The sequence below is a fragment of the Micromesistius poutassou genome (assembly GCF_964030765.1).
Source record: "Micromesistius poutassou genome assembly, chromosome: 6".
NCBI lineage: Eukaryota > Metazoa > Chordata > Actinopteri > Gadiformes > Gadidae > Micromesistius > Micromesistius poutassou.
This window is the reverse complement of record NC_140276.1, coordinates 16524627-16541378: the sequence shown is the minus strand read 5'-3', so window position 1 is coordinate 16541378 and position 16752 is coordinate 16524627. Positions and strand designations below refer to the sequence as shown.

At 42.7% G+C, this 16752-nt stretch overlaps 1 protein-coding gene and 1 non-coding gene across 2 annotated transcripts; both read left to right on the top strand.

The window, feature by feature from the left end:
* The first annotated feature begins 277 nt into the window (after positions 1-277).
* On the top strand, positions 278-349 carry AC3HAE_019844 (transfer RNA alanine (anticodon UGC)). The gene has a single exon. It is a non-coding gene; the product is annotated as a tRNA-Ala (tRNA).
* Positions 350-4605: 4256 nt separating this feature from the next.
* mmp17b (matrix metallopeptidase 17b) lies at positions 4606-13827 on the top strand. The gene is made up of 12 exons (XM_084469422.1): positions 4606-4672; positions 5745-6131; positions 6401-6533; positions 6974-7136; positions 8419-8527; positions 9309-9486; positions 9920-10096; positions 11094-11178; positions 11724-11802; positions 12137-12281; positions 12569-12805; positions 13410-13827. The coding sequence occupies exons 2-12, from the start codon at positions 5973-5975 to the stop codon at positions 13781-13783; spliced, it is 1839 nt and encodes a 612-aa protein (XP_084325548.1). The 5' UTR covers positions 4606-4672; positions 5745-5972; the 3' UTR covers positions 13784-13827.
* Positions 13828-16752: the final 2925 nt, after the last annotated feature.

Below are 16752 nucleotides of genomic sequence, written 5' to 3'. Positions count from 1 at the left end.
CACGTACAGAAAATTGACTACTTTTAAGCGTCACATGGTACCGCTCCTCGGGCTCGTTGGTTGAGTGACAGGGCAGCGGCCGACGATGATGATGATGATGGTTTGTCAATTCTGAACAGCGTTTCACATAGTTAAGTTAAGTTAAGTTAAGTTAAGTGTTCTACACTTATTCATGTCTCATTCATCAGTCCACAAGCAGCAAGAAACAATCAACGATTGGTCGCATCAAAGGGTTAAATCTCATTTATAAGCCATTTTTTTCATGTGATGCGTCAGTGGGGATGTAGCTCAGTGGTAGAGCGCATGCTTTGCATGTATGAGGCCCCGGGTTCAATCCCCGGCATCTCCAAGTGAATTTTTTCATTACCTCGTTACTAACCATTCCTAGTTAAAACAAACATTATACAACTGTTAGTTCCGACCAAATAATTTGATTGGACAAGAGGCTTAATTAATGTTATGTTATTAATGTAATTTCCTTTTCATGTTACATGTTGATTGTTTTGTGGTAGTTTTGTATTGGCTAGATTGGTTTGGGTGGGTGGGTCATCATTGTTTTTCTTTACGTCACAAAGCTGTGCTATATTTTATTGAATTTTGGATGCATATTTCTGTGACAAATGGCGGACCTTACACTTTTCATGCCTACTCAATGTATTGTATTGTTGTATTTTGATGTGTACTTACTTAATAAAAATTTGATCACAAAAAATAATATTTAAGTTGAATTATGTGATGTGTGTGGTTGAATTATGTGAATTGTGTGTTCCAGATGCCTCGGATACCTCGGAAGTGGGGAAATCTCCCAGCTTTCTTGCGGAATTTCTCGGAGGCACGCCCCCTTTTGGTCATGCCCCCTTGGAATTCTGAGAGTAGTCCGAGCGATGTGATGACGCTCTCAACTAGGGGTGTACGGTATAAACGGTATACTTATTTAACTTATTTTTCATGTGAAAAGTAAAGTTACGCGAAACTACTGAAAATATGGTAACGAAACGTAGTTCATTTTTCAATTTGCCGCAACGTTACTTTTCCCAGGGACCGATTTGACAGCGATACTGCCTTCTCAGGCAGTATGCTATTGCGCAAGCACGCAGGTGCACAGCCTGCTCAATAGTCCCTTCACAAGCTCTCATTCCACACAGTGGTACGAGACAGACGCTGGTAGTGTGAAGCTGTCTCTGCATCTCAGACATCGCTTCCGCAGGCCAAAGCCAGTCCTTACGACAAAAAAAGCCAGCGCTGGAACGAAGTAACAAACGCCGTCACTGTTTACCTGTGTAAGGACATGGTTCCCTTTCAAAATGTCGATAGAAAGGGCTTTAAAGAGATGATCAAAACTCCCTGGTACACGTTACCTGCCCGCACACACTTCAGCCAAATTGAAATGCCAAAACTATACGGCAAGGTCCGCGACCAAGTAGAGAAAGAAATCCATACTATCCATACTGGAAGTAACTTTAAAAAAATAAAAGATTTAGCATTTTTTTCTATTGCAGTTTTGCTCAATAAATGTTCTTAAAATACTTCTGTAGGCCTACTATGTGAAATATTTCCTAGTAATACAAAAATAGCTGCCTAACCAGTATTGTACCCCTTCAGAAGCATTTATATCGAAATTAGAATATAAAATTAACATACCGTGATATAATACCGTACCGTCTATGCCTCAAATAATACTGCGATATAAATTTTAGTCCATACCGTACAGCCCTACTCTCAACAAAAATGGCTGCGCCCGTGAAGAGATTTTTTTCTCTGTATTTGTAACACGTTGTTCATTTTAATGTGTGTTTAATGTGATTTTAAATGCTCTTACACACTTGATTACATTGCTACTTTATTTCGGTCACCAATGTATGCATTGCACGGTCTTACTGTGCATGCAATACAATGTAAAGTTGTGTTGTCTGTTTTCGAGCTGGTTTGCTTAAGAGGCTAATGTAGCTAATGATGTGTTCCAGATGCCTCGGACACCAGCCTTCCGAGTTTCACTTGTGACGTAATTTCCTGTTATAGCGTTCCCGTTCGTCTTTGTGATCATGTCATGTCATTGGCTAGTCACTATTGTTATTGTTAGCTGACTGTTATTGATGCATTTGTGAAAGCAGATTACAGTAAATCTGTCTGAGCAGAGGTCTGAGCAGCAGAGGTGTGTGTATGTTTGTATGTGTGTATGTTTCTATGTATGTACGTGTGTTCGTGAGTACATCGTGTGTACGTGTGTGATGTGGCTCTTTGCAGTAACACAGTAAAAAAAAAAGGCTCTTAAGGCTAAAGTATACTACTCCAACTCCGTAATCCGACTCTGTAAGCACGGAAACCCCTCAAACCTTCGAAGTTCATCGTCAGGATGTCGGATACGCAATGCAATTCACTGCCCGATCAGTAGGGGTACCTACGCAAGACTGGCCTAATCCCATGATGCCAATGGTCGGTTAGGTTGTTGATTGTTGTGCTTCTGGCTTACAGTGAACATGACGTCCAAGAGAGAAAGACTGCTTTGTGAGTTGGAGCTGATAAATATTGAAACACTGCTTAAGCAGAACCAATTGATCTTATATGCAGACTACTGACCATGAAATAGGGTTGTAAATAAACTTCCAAACCTTTTCAAATCTTATTTGGTGTTTTATTGGCCCTTAATGTGCAAGGTAAACAAGGTACAAAGTAAATAAGGTGCAAAGTAAATAAGGTGCAAATTAAAAAAGATGCAAAATAAACAAGGTGCAAAAGAAGTACAAAAGTTAACAAATAATTCACAAATAATACAAATAGACAAGGATAATTAAAAAAGAAATGCTTTAACTGTAATATAAATTTGTTTACATTAATGGCTAAAAACAACAAACTATTTACAAGTGCAATTTGCCACAGTCTCTTTAACGTTTGGTTAGCTGCTGTATGGATGCTTGCGGAGTCCAGGAATTATTTGCCATTTGGGTGTCCTTGTAGCTCTTCAACGACGTGACATAGAGGTTTTGATACTTTCAGACTTCTTTTGCGAGGCGTTCTTGGATTTGATTCATTCTCTCTTCTCAAAGTACAACCGGTCACAGAGCCAACTCTTTCGAAAATGGCGGTGTTGTTGTTGTGAGAGGAGTCAAACCGGAAAAGTGATTCTGGAAATGATGTTGTTAGAGGACCAATCACAGCCCTTGCTGTCTCTGTCCGTCTCTGTTGCCTCGATAGATAGTTAAAAAATATTGGATGCGCACGTAGAGCTACGGAGAGGGTCTCCGACAGGGTCTCCAATGATGGAGAGGGCTCTCCATGTCTATGTACAGCACTTTACAGAGTAGTAAAAACCAGCCTTTGATCTCTGACTGGTTGGCCTCCTGATGTAGCCTACAGACTGGAGAATCAGTCTACAGGCATGTAGAGTGTCCTGCATGCTCACAGACAGCTTAGACCATAGGTCACTGCATCAGATTCCTCTGCTCTCAAATCACCATTGGCAACGAGACTTCCTGCAGAACAATGTGGTCTTTGTAATCATTGTGCACAGTTAGCTTAATATAAGTATTCCCTTCATTTCAGGCACGAGATATGCATCGTGGAAATATGAATATGTTCATGGTAAGCATCAAATACTTGGAAATGTATGACATGTATAGCATTCCTTTTTACAAAACATACCAAAAGCAATTGAGGTGAGGCCAGAGGAGTTTCACAATATGTTATGGACTACCATAGTCATAGCAGGTCTGTGCACACCAGGACCTGCATCACATCGTCTGTTCTACAACTGTCTGATCCGCTCTCTACAAGTAGTCAGGATCAGGAAAGCTTCTTTTCCTTTTCCTAAAATAAGAACAAAGGACACAAACAGAACCCATTTTCTTCAATACACAATTATTTTCACACTTTACACAGACCACCCCTTTCACACAGACCACCCTGGTGCCTCTGCAGAAAGTACCCTCTGACCCTTTCCACGGCTTCCATGATTAACTGGTCTGTCGTCACAGTGAAAGAAAGGGCCACAATTCTCCAATTCTTCACCACCAATCTTTAATAGTTGTGCGTGTGTGTGTGTGTGTGTGTGTGTGTGTGTGTGTGTGTGTGTGTGTGTGTGTGTGTGTGTGTGTGTGTGTGAGTGTATGCATGCATGTAGCAGTAAATACCAGATGTATTTCCACGCTCCCAAATTGCATGACAATACAGAAAAGACTGAATGTTTAGCAAAGGCAGAAGACAGAGGGGATCCACTCTCTTTTAATCTTCCTGTTAAGAGGATTACATGAAAATATGCCTGCCTCTCTCATGGAGACACCACAATGCCGATGTTCTATGGATGTGTGTGTATGTTCGCTGAGTGTGTGTATGAGTGTGAGCGTGTGCTGATGTATGTGTGTGTGTGTGTGTGTGTGTGTGTGTGTGTGTGTGTGTGTTCGGTGTGTGTGTGTGTGTGTGTGTGTGTGTGTGTGTGTGTGTGTGTGTGTGCGTGTGTGTTCGGTGAGTGTGTGTGTGTGTGTGTGTGTGTGTGTTGAACAGGCACAGATTTGGTGTGGCAGGGGGGCGGACGGAGAGCAGCATTGTTGAGTGTGAGGAGGGGGGATAGAGGAGTGGTGAACGGGGTAGTTTGAGTACAGAAAGGAAAGAGAGGACACACCGAGAGGAAGAGACATCTGCTAACTGAACATGTTGAAGAAGGAATTGAACATTCAAGGTAAGCAAATGGCCTGCATTTGTTAAAATTTGTTAAAACAAACTGTCATCTTCACTTGCTAGGAAACTAAGGAGGAAAATTAAATAGGTCACAATAACTAGGAGCTATTCAACAAAGTATTCTAAGTAGTATCAAGACATGAGTATGTATATACTTAAAATCTGTCAATCAAATGTATGAAACGTGAAACTTAAAATTGATTTAGAAGCAATAAAAGCTTATTTTTGACTGTGACACGCAGTCATTTACACGACTGCAAGCGTTTCACATTAAGGACCATCCAGGATTAGAGATGGCTGCAACATTGCATACAAAAAGGGCCAACATCGTAGAATTAAAAACAACATTGCAGTACCAATTGCCCCTTGCTCAAGGGTACATGCATATTCTTAAAAGCTTTCTTTTCTTTCATTGACCCAAACGGGAACTCTCTCCTTTTGACCTTTTGCGGAAGCTGTGCCACTCCAATCCGAAGGCTTAATGATATTCACATCCTACATCTGTCCTCCCATTCATTCCTATTTTTCCACCGGATTCTTGTCTGAACCCCCCCCCCCCCCCCCCCTTTAATTTAATCAAGTGCAGCATCTTCTCTTGACACACGACCTGCTTATTCCCATCACGCCTCTCTCTTTAGAAAACGGGTGCAACAGCCCCCCCATACCCATCACTGCAACCACAGCTGTCTCAGCATCCCGCCCCCTTCCATCTCGTAATGGAACCCCCAACCCCCCATCGGCTTGTCAAATTGATATTTGCTTTCAATTGAAGTATTGACAATGTCAATCATTCTTGTTTGACCTTCAACGTCTTAGGACAAATTGCAGTACAGTTTAGTGAATAAAGGCTATCTCTTGTTTGGGATCGGTGGTAATTAATCGGGTTGATGAGGTCCAATGCTAGATAAAAACATGTGACAGACAATGATCTAATCCTATCTTTGTCCGTTTTGATTTAGTCTAACCATGTCCATTTGAATTAGACCAAGGCCCACCTGTTACATGAACTTAGTGTGATACCATGTTTTCCTTGACACCTTGACTTGAGGCAATGTTCTGTTTTTGGCACACAGACCTGGAAACAAATAACTGATCTGGATGTTTTAGAGCACCTGTCCTCCCATTGAGTACCCCCTACTGAAGAACAGTTGGCTCAGTGGACGGTGGACGTATCCCCCACTACTGAAGAACGTTGGCTCAGTGGACAGTGGACGTATCCCCCACTACTGAAGAACAGTTGGGAGTACCCCCTTCTGAAGAAACGTTGGCTCAGCAGATGGACGCATGAACATGAACAGGAGATGATGATTTGGAGCGTTCTCATTTTGTGCCTGTTTTGCAAATGTACCAAAACAGTGTCAAGCAACGGTGGTCCAAGTTTGACCGTCCCTAAAAATTCCCCCTCAACAAAACCACCTGTGTCTGTGGCGCTGGTTGAGGACGAAAGCAGTGAACTTGTGGTAAGATCAACTCTCCTTCAGCATGAATGAACCTGAGCCTATACTCAGAGGCATCCCATCCAGTCAGCTGTCCTTGACAATTCAGGTTTTATGAAGGCGTCAACATCGTTATTGGTTTAGTTTGTTGTTATTTTATTATTTTACATTCAGCTTAGATTGTGGGCTCTGGTTTGTTTGAGCCGTAACAAAAGGGCAGTTGGGTCCATAGAATTAGCTGATGATACAAAAATACAAGATTTACTCAAGCTTATTCTCTTCTCTCATGTTAGGATTGGCTGATGAGATATGGATACCTCCCGCCCCCAGATCCATCAACTGGGCAGCTACAGGCCTGGACAGCTGTCACTCATGCAGTGAAATCCATGCAAAGGTTTGCTGGCCTAATGGAAACTGGAGTAGTTGGTGAGAATGACAGAAGCCCCTCACAATGGTTTTAAACAATAGCTGTTTTTCACCACTGAAAACATTGTTATTTGGCCCATGATTTGGTTGGTACACAAAAGATGTGAATTTGTTTTTAAATTTAAGGGCAATCTAACACAAAATGTACACCATAGGAACAGCAACATTTACGTTTTGTTGCGATTGCTATTTATGATTGGCTCACATTTGGGTGATTAATATACAAACTAACTATGGCAAGAGACACCACCATTTGAACTAATAAATGAGAGCAGTTGCATATCCGGTATTTTGTGTTTGTTTGGTCTTAACTTCTGTGGACAAATGGTCTATTTCAGTAGATGGAAAACATTAAGCCTACATTTAGTTTTGGGTTGAATTTAAGCTATATACCTAATTCTGTTTGACTGCATTCTGCTGTTCACCTTGGACATCGTCAGACAAGGAGACCACTGCCTTGATGAAGTCACCACGGTGCTCTCTACCTGACCAGGAGGAGCCACCTGGACAGCCAGCCAATCAGCTCCACGGAGGGAGGAGGTTGCAGAAGAGGAAGAGGAGGATGGCTGGTTCAACTTGGAACCGTCGGAGCATCAACTGGAGGTTGACCTAAACTTAGTAGACACGGTCACAACCTTACCTTACCAAGCACAACCTAAACTGAGTAGACATGGTCACAACCTAACCTAACCTAACCTAGCACAACCTAAACTCGTAGTAGAAATGTGGGGTATACTACGAAGTGCGCTGAACATTCCCAGGCTTTCTTTGGATAAACTGGGTCGATAAATACGAAACACGAAACTCGAGTTAAATGGTACCACGAAGCTCACTTACAGTCAACTTGTCAAGCCAGGTTTTCCGCATTAGTTTCAATGCGCGTTCCCATAAAAAGGGGCGTTTATCGTGTTATTTCACTCACCTTTACAAATGGATAGATCAAGAGCAGTATATTTCACTCAAGAGGAACAGATAGTCACAGATAATGAACTCCTTTGAGGAGTTCAAGAATCAGATAACAGCTAGGGGCAACACAGTTGCACATAATAAGGCTATGGAGGTGTGCTGGCAAAAATAGCTGATCGTGTTAATTCGTAAGTGAAAAGATTCTGCATATTGTCTTAAAAATAACTATGCCAAATGCAGAATTGTTCGCCATTAATCCCAATAGAGTGATGATGATTTGAAAATAGCACGGTACACCGTATTTTTGCAAAGATTTTCTGCATCACCAGCTGCATGCAAATATGTACCTATGGCAAAAAATCGTAGTGAAACACAGACACACTGCGCCACAGTAAGTGCACGGCTTCTTTGTGTAGCATTGACTACATAAGGTCCAACAAGGACGATCAAATAGCGAATACCCTCTGATGAGAACCTGTGTCTCTCATAAAGAATATTCTCAGGCAATGCCAAGAGTTCGGATCTGCCCCGAAAGACCCGGATAGACCCGTGTACGATACGGGCTCCGAGGTCCATGGGAACACCCACAAATGGTGACACCATTGTCAAAGGAAGGGCTAGGAAGCTGTGCTTAGCTTTAAGTAGCCGATCTAACCCGAAAGTCTGATAACCTCCTCCCGACCAGGTTTGGTTGGCAGCATAAGTCACCATGGTGATACAGCGACACTAAAAGAGAGCGACTTTCGTGTCACAGCTAACCCAGGCTTTGAGCGCAACATACCTTGCTAATCCACTAATCAAGGTTTGTAGTATACCCCACTGGACACAACCTAACCTAACCTACCACAAACTAAACTCGGTAGCACATAGTCCAGCTAAATAAATGGACCATTCAATACATTTGTATTGCAGCGATACATTTGTGATTACCATAATTACACTAATACACACTAATAATATACTCAATATCTGGCAACAGGTTGCGGTCCTACCCCTACTCCTCTGATCTCTCCAGGGAGACCATCCGGTCGCTGGTTTACTACGCCTTAAGGGTCTGGGCGGAGCCAACCTCCTTAGAGTTCCATGAGGTCAGTCTGTCTGTCTTCAGCCTGTCTTCAGTCTGTCTGCAGTCTGTCTGTCAGTCTTCAGTCTGTCTCTCTTCAGTCTGTCTTCCGTCTTCCTGCAGTCTGTCTTCAGTCTGTCTGTCTTCAGTTGGTCTATTTTCAGTCTGTCTTCAGTCATTCTGTCTTCAGTCTGTCTGTCTGTCTTCAGGCTGTCTATCTTCAGTCTGTCTGTCTTCAGCCTGTCTTCCGTCAGTCTGTCTATCTTCAGTCAGTCTGTCTTCAGTCTGTCTGTCTTCCCACAGTGTGTGCCTCTGTCAGATATTCCAAACCTTGGCATCCTATCTTCATTTTGGATTGATTGATTCTGATTCTAAAAATAATAGGTATAATATGGAAGTCAGCCAAACCATGGATTCACCATGAAAAATGTAGAACAATGATCATTATGTCAACAATCAAATAAATTGAAAAACTCTTGTGCATAGCTAAATAAAAAGAGAGTATACAAATGAGGAGTTGTTCATTTACTCCTAATAATTGAAATGCATTTCTGTCGCTGCCAGAAAGCATATGCAAGCATCAATGTTTTCATCTAAATCTTGTAAACCCTAGAAACACACTAAGCATCTCAGTAAAACATCTCAATATACAGACGAATCCCAGAATAGTTTGTAATTCAGTCGTGTACATTTGGAAACTATTACATGACGTACGTTTTGCAGATATTCTCCTGGCTTTCTGCTGAATGGTTGCACAGATAGTTCATATTGGTCCATCCTTGTTTTAACAAGCCTCTCTCCTCCAGGTGGCAGGCCCAGATGGAGCTGACCTGCAGGTGGACTTCCTCCATGGTCACCATGGGGATGGTTACCCTTTTGATGGGCCAGGCGGTGCCATCGGCCACGCCTTCTTCCCCTCAGACCCCAGAAGGGCGGGCATTGTTCATCTGGACTCAGAGGAGGACTGGTCCTTCAGGAAACCAGGTGGCTTCTCTCAGCAAACTCATTAGTTCAGTCATTAACCACAGGTCCCACCTCCAAGGGTTTCAGAGGCCCACATTACCAACACCCCCTAACCCTGGGCCCTCTAAGGGCAAGAACTCCAAGAATGATCAGGGAAGAAACGTTGGGGAGCAGAAAGAGCCCCGGGGATGGGCAGGCACGGTGGTAGCATCAACATCAAGCCAGAGAATAGAAGCCCTGTGTTCATCAATTAGAAGTAATTGTATTTATAGTGTTTACGTATAAAAATAATTAAATATAAGTAATGTAAAGTAATAATATTATTGATAATAATAAGAGCTCAGGAACGACAGAAACAAAGCATTAGCACCTCATGCCCTTAATTACCTTCTTTCCCTCCCTTATCGACTTCTTTTATCTAACACTGGCCACCCCTCCTTCCCTCCTTGTGCAGAGTCCGAGGGGACGGACCTGTTCACCGTGCTGCTACATGAGTTGGGCCACGCCCTGGGCCTGGCCCACTCCTCCGACCGCAGCTCCATCATGAGGCCGTACTACCTGGGCCCCGCGGGGGACCCGCTGCGCTACCGCCTGGGGCCCCGTGACCGGGAGCACATCACACACCTCTACGGTAAACAGCCCCATGTGATCTGAGTTCAGCCAGATAGAGAGACACTTCAGGGTGGATCCTAGTCCACCTCTAGTCTGATCATCATCCTGGATCCTGAATTGCTCTCCAGGGAGCCGAGACTGGGTTGGCTGCTTCCCCCTTAACCAATAACTAATAACCAATACCTAATAACCAATAACTAATTACCAATAACTGTGGATGAAGATTCCACAAGTCGCTCTCTGTTGTTGAGAGCCAATATTCTGGACAATTTTTCCAAATAGCTTCAGTAGCATTTAAGATAATTTAAAGATCATTTAAAGATCATGTAAGGGCAGAACCCAAACTCTCCCTGTGTTGTTTTCTGTTGCACCCAAGGGTCCCACGGGTTCTGCGTGGCATTTTGTATCTGTAACTAGCAAGTTTGAATCACTTAATTAATGGGGTTGATTCATTATCATCATCGTTGATTCAGAATTATTTTTGTAATGCAACATGCACACACAGACCAAAAAAACTAGAATTAATATTTAAACAAAATAATTTTAAAATGTATGTGCTTTACTTCTCCACATGGTAATTAACAGGAGAAGCCAACTTGCAAGGGGCTCTTTAAGTAATGAGGCTCTGAGAGCTGATTGGCTCATCCTACCTCCAGGGGCAGCTGGCACTATTGGGCAGCAGCACTAAGTGGCAAATAGTGTGTTTAAATAGTTTGAACATGACCACACTTGCTTTTGCATGCAAATTATATTTAGGACGATCAATCACCTAAGTAAAAGCCTTTTTAAATGTGTGAATACATATTGATTATCAAGCATATCCTCAGTGTAATGATTGCTGTTATCCATGCAGTATATGAAAGAGGTTGTGCAGAATGTCTATTCAAAGTAATCTGAATTTAGATGTTCCACATGTTGTGTGTGAGTGCACGTGCGTGTATATCTGTGTTTGTGTGTTTTTGTGTGAGTGTGTGTGTGTGTTTGGTTGTATTGTCACCCATTCCTGTGCTTCCTAGGAAAGAGAGCTGAGCTGCTGACTACAGACGCACCTCGACTCAGTCCTGACCCCCGCCTGCGCCACAGAGGACCAGGCAGACATGGGTACCCCCAAACATTATTATCATCACACACACAGGTCAGACGTAGAGGGTTTAACCCATCACACACATCATCACATATCGATAACACCAGCGTGGACACTGGTCCTCCCATTTAGGTTTTGCCTTCTCCAATCAAAATGTGTGTGATGTTCTTGTGATGTGTCTAATTGTTCTGTGCTGTACCACAATATGCCTCTCGGCATTGAGGTGTTCTAAGTCTAAGTCTTAGACCTTAGTCCTGTTCACATACTTTTGGGTAGTTTACCACCCTGGCTATCTGGCCTTCAGTCTCCCCATGGTTCAAAGAGACTCACTGACCTTCACCTTTCCACCAACTTCGACCTGAATGTTAAACCTCCAACAATCATGAGAAGAACAACATCTGGAAGTTATATTTTGCCTATATGTGGGCTACCAATTGTGTGTGAGTGAGTGAATCAGTGTTAGAGAGAGAGAGAGGCATATGTGTATATATAGATACACACACTTCTTGAAGGTTAACTATGACTTTTAACATTACTCTGTTAATTTCTATCTTTACCCAAGTGATTTCATTGATCGTTGCAACACCAGTTTCGATGCAGTAGCCAAGCTCAGAGGAGAGACATTTTTCTTCAAAGGTCAGCTTGTACACTACTTTCTAGAGAATTTCTTATTATGTTCCTCTCACACTACATTTGTTGGGCATTTTGGGCTTCTTTTATATTGATCGCTAGCCAAAATCTATGGCTAGTCAAGTTTCTATAAATGTTTGAATTGATTCTTTTGTTGAAATTAATTAAGGGCAACTTTGGAAGGATTGCCCCTGAAGAATCCTTCCAAAATCCTTCTGATTTTGGGCAAAAGTGTGATTCACCTCAGAGTAAAGGTTTGAAGAATAGTTGTCCAACCTTCAAGGTACGCCTTCTTCTTCCTTCCTCTGAACCCTCCCTGTGCCGGGTGTCCGTGCTTCAGGGCAGAGCATGTGGAGAGTCAGCAGCGGAGGCCTGGTCTCAGGCCACGGCGTCTCCATCAGGAGGCTGTGGGCTGGCCTGCCTGATCCCCTGCCCACCCTCCAGGCTGTGTTGGAGAGGAAATGGGACCATGGCATTATGTTCATCAGTGGTAAGCCTGTACATGGAACTTGGTACTTGGAACGGCTATTAAAAGGGGAGAAAGGGTGGTCCTCTCATCCACATTATCCCCCTCTGCAATGAGGGATGCGTCCAGATTCTGGTGCCACAGAACGTGTGGAGAAAAGAATATCAATGGCCCGATTAAGTCAGGAGTGTATGGTTTCTTACTATTTGTTTGCTTTAAATAATATGTTAAATGAATACAAATGGAAATATCTCTCCAGAAAACCATAATAGAACATACTCAGATCAAAGTCTCTCCTCTGCTGGCTGCAGATTCCAGGGTTTGGCTGTTCCAGGACCTGTCTCTGCAGGAGGGCTACCCTAGACCCCTCTCTGACCTCAGCCTGGGGACAAGGGATGGGGAAACGGACCCTGTGCTGAATGGTCTGGTGTGGGACTCTGAAGAAGGGCCTGTGTGGGGGGCGATGGGGGAACCAGCAGAGAAGGAGAACGACACCTGGGCGAGCCTCCTCCAGGCGGGCATCAATGGCATCACCACAGATATAGGCGGTGAGAAAATATGTCTGCGTCCTATGTCCTGTGTCCTATGTCCTGTGTCCTATGTCCTGTTTCTATATCCTCTACGTGCAGAGGCCTCTTGGGCGTGTTGTTTGGGGCGCTGGCATGGGGAGCCACACAATAATACAGAGAAATGAAATTATTAGTTGAAATGATGGACATAGTGAGTGGTTAGTGAGTATGGGCCACTGCAGAAGTGGTGGACTTCAGCGTCCATGAGGATATTGTAAATTATGAATGCTCTTTTAAAATTCTTGAAGGGTCTTGAAGGGTTAGTGAAGCCCTTGTTTCAGCTCCAATTCAAACACTGAGATAAAAAAAGAATTGTATTTTGGGTGTAGAGAATTAGGAAGGAGGGGGGACTTGCTATGGTACTTAAAAGTACCATGAACCACTTTTACATGTCCTAAGAAGAATCTGAGGTCAGAGCAGAAACAGTGTGGCAACGACTTGCCGAAACAGATGAGTTAAATCCTGTTTTTGGCAATAATATTAATTCATTGTGCCAAAATGGCATGGAATACTGTTCAAAATCCTAGAACACGTACGAAACATATCCAAAACTGGCACTTTAACTCTCCTTCCTTCTGTTTAGATTCCATCTACCTCTTCAAAGGAGACCTCTACTGGAAGTTCCTGTTCCCTGGCTCCTCCCCAGAGCCAGGGTACCCACGACCCATGGCCACTGATTGGCTCGACTGCCCTGACTCCTCCTCACCCGCGTCAGGCGACGCATCTCATCCCGTCGGACGCCAGGGGGTCCAAGAGAGATGGAGAGAGGAGAGAGTTGGACATGTGGCAGAGGGAGAAGGGAAAGACAAGGAAAATCTAAACAGAATCAAAGATGGGGACGGAGAAAGGAGCAGACCACAGCTCCGCGCCTGTATCTGCAGTACAGCGCCAGCGACCAGGACCGCCCCCGTCAGTATGGCCTTACTCCTAGGAACTTGGATCCTGTCCACTATGTAACGATAGCCATTAGTGAAAGTTCTCAGAGACCATTTACAACCAGCCTGTGGCAGTTAATCGACTTGGTGAGTTCAACTATACATATACAAGGTTACAGCTAGGGTTAAGTTAAGGAAGGAGGGGAAGGGAGAGGTTACGGTTAAAGTAGAGCAGTGGGGGTGTTCTGAATTGAGGCATGATTGAACTGGTCTCTGAGCTTCTACTGGACCAGTACTCTTGCCTGGACGAATGGTAATGAAACTCAATGCCATGTCATACTTAAAGCTAGGGTTGTAAATTTGGAGGAATCAGCCAGAGTGAGCTAGACCTGAGGGACTGAGGGCCTTTAGGCCTCCATCCGTCCACGACACTCAAAGGATTCAGCTTCAGCAACAGGTTTGCCCCCTGGAGGAAGAGTCATGAACAAGGAGTGAAGGGCACTCAACCCTAAACCTCACCGGGTAGGGAGACAGACAGGTAGGTAGACAGACAGGTAGGTAGGTAGACACACAGACAGACATTCAATCATTTATTGGGGCAGAAAGTAATGATTGACAGCTTATGACAGGTAGAGCAGATTTGTACATTTTTTGTCAGAGCATTTTAATTATTGATGCTGTTAAGATGTCAAGAGAATCTCCAAAAATATGATACCTTGTCAAGTCCAAGTTGCACCGTCAAGTAAACAAACTAAAGCAAAGGCTTCGGTTTGTGTTTGAGGACGCTGGCATGTTGTACGTTGTGGAATGGTATGAAAACAACAGAACATGGTATAAACAGAGGTATGTGTAAACTACATAAATATGGGGAGAAAATGTGTTTCAATGATAATGGTAAAAACAATTGAACAATATACTTTTCAGATCATCTAGGCAATATAATTGAACTAAATCTATGTTACATTATGTATATTGTATATATAACATATAATAACTTTATTATATGTTTCTCCTGAGTAAATGGTTGTATATAGATCAACATCATTTAACCTGTACCGTCATATCTTTCAACCTGTAACATCCTTCAGTACCAGTTACTTTTCAAATTGGATCATAGATAATAATACAATAAAAAGTGTAATGGAATTCCCACCACAGAAAGATAATAAAAAGGAAACTCATTTGCGCAACACATGCTTGATTTGTAACTCGCCTATTAACACTAGGCGAGTTTGAGGCCACGTTTATACATAGCAGGGTATTTAGAGAAACTAATATTTCCCCCCCTCCATTTTCAAAAGTAACATTGTGCACACGCGTTTTCAAAAAAGTTGTCATTTACATCAACCCGCATAAATACGCCGTCGAGTGCCATTATAACTATGCCAAACCTAAAAATAAAAATAAAAGGTTTTTATCACAGAGTTGGGTTTTCGTGTAAATGAGAGGCCAAACCGCGTGGAAATATCTGCATTTTCCCTTCGTGTAAACGGGGCAAGCATGCGTTGCATTGCCTCGCATAACATAATGAATTCTGGGATCTAAATGTCAGAAATTCTGGTGATAACTTCCCTATGCCACATGACTTTAAAAACTCGTGGGAGCTCCCTCCGTCTGCATTTCTGTGCACATGGGCTGTTTCCCAATGTGAAGGAAGCATGCTCAACGGCCGCCCTTTTAAGGACGCCACGTCATAGAACGCCGTCATAGAACACAACACAACCAACCCAACACAACACAACCCAGCAACATACAACACAACCCAACACAACACAACCCACACAAGACAACTCAACCCATACAACCAACACAACACACGCAACAAACCAACCCAAAACAACACAACCCAACACAACACAACACAACACAAGCCAACCAATACAACACAACACAACACAACACAACCGACACAACACAACTCAACACAACCAATACGACACAACCCAACACAACCCAACCAACCCAACTCAACCCAGCACAACACAACCCAACCCAAAACAACACAACACAACCCAACACAACACAACCAATACAACACAAACACAACACAACCAGCACAACCCAACCCAACCCAACCCAACCCAACCCAACCCAACCCAACCCAACACAACCCAACACATACAACACAACCCAACCAACCCAACACAACATAACCCAATCAACAGAATACACAACACAACATAACCCACGGTAGACCTACTGCTGTCTATAATGTAAGGCTTTAATTTAAGAAAAATAATTATAATAACAAATGAATAAAAGTATGCTCTGTCTTAGCCAGTGGAGTCAATCGTTCAGTGGAGAATCTTCAGTAGAGCTTTTGGTAAATGGATTATGGTTGGTTATGGTTTATGTGTTCTGCTGAGCTAATGCTTCACACTGACGGGTAGAGAACTTAATACTGTAGCTTGTCTTGGTGACAGAACCAGTTACGCTGGTGACAAGCAGGGCAGATATCAGCTTTGGTATTTTTCTTTCATTATGTTGCCTGGATTGTGTCCACTGCCTTGAATGAATACCGAATGAATTAATGTTTTTATTTTCCCATTTTAACCAAACCTCAGGAAAGCTACCCAACCTCACTTCTCCACTGATGAAGTAATGATCTGCTGCTCATGACAATATTTAAACTTTACCCCTACTTATTAGGCTAATTTAACACTTTCACCTCTTTGAATGTCACACTCCGATGTAGGTTGAGAATCATGTCATGTTGAATAATAACTTTTAAATATACTTTTTATGTTATATGAACCAATATTGGTAACAGCCTTTGTCATTGTTTAATGATATAATTCATGATTTAATGATTATTCATAGGACTAAAACTAAAATGCATAGCATCCATTGGTGAATCTTTTTTTGCCCGACCCTTCCGTTCCACTACATTTTCTTTTTTCTTTGTATGCGTTTTTCTTTTTCTTTAAAATAATCTGATGATATCAGAAACGTCGTCATTAATTATTGATAGATGTTGTCTTGTTTGTTTTCATTATTTGTAAAAAAAAAATTATGTTGGCCATTGTAAACATTGTAATAAACTTTGTAATA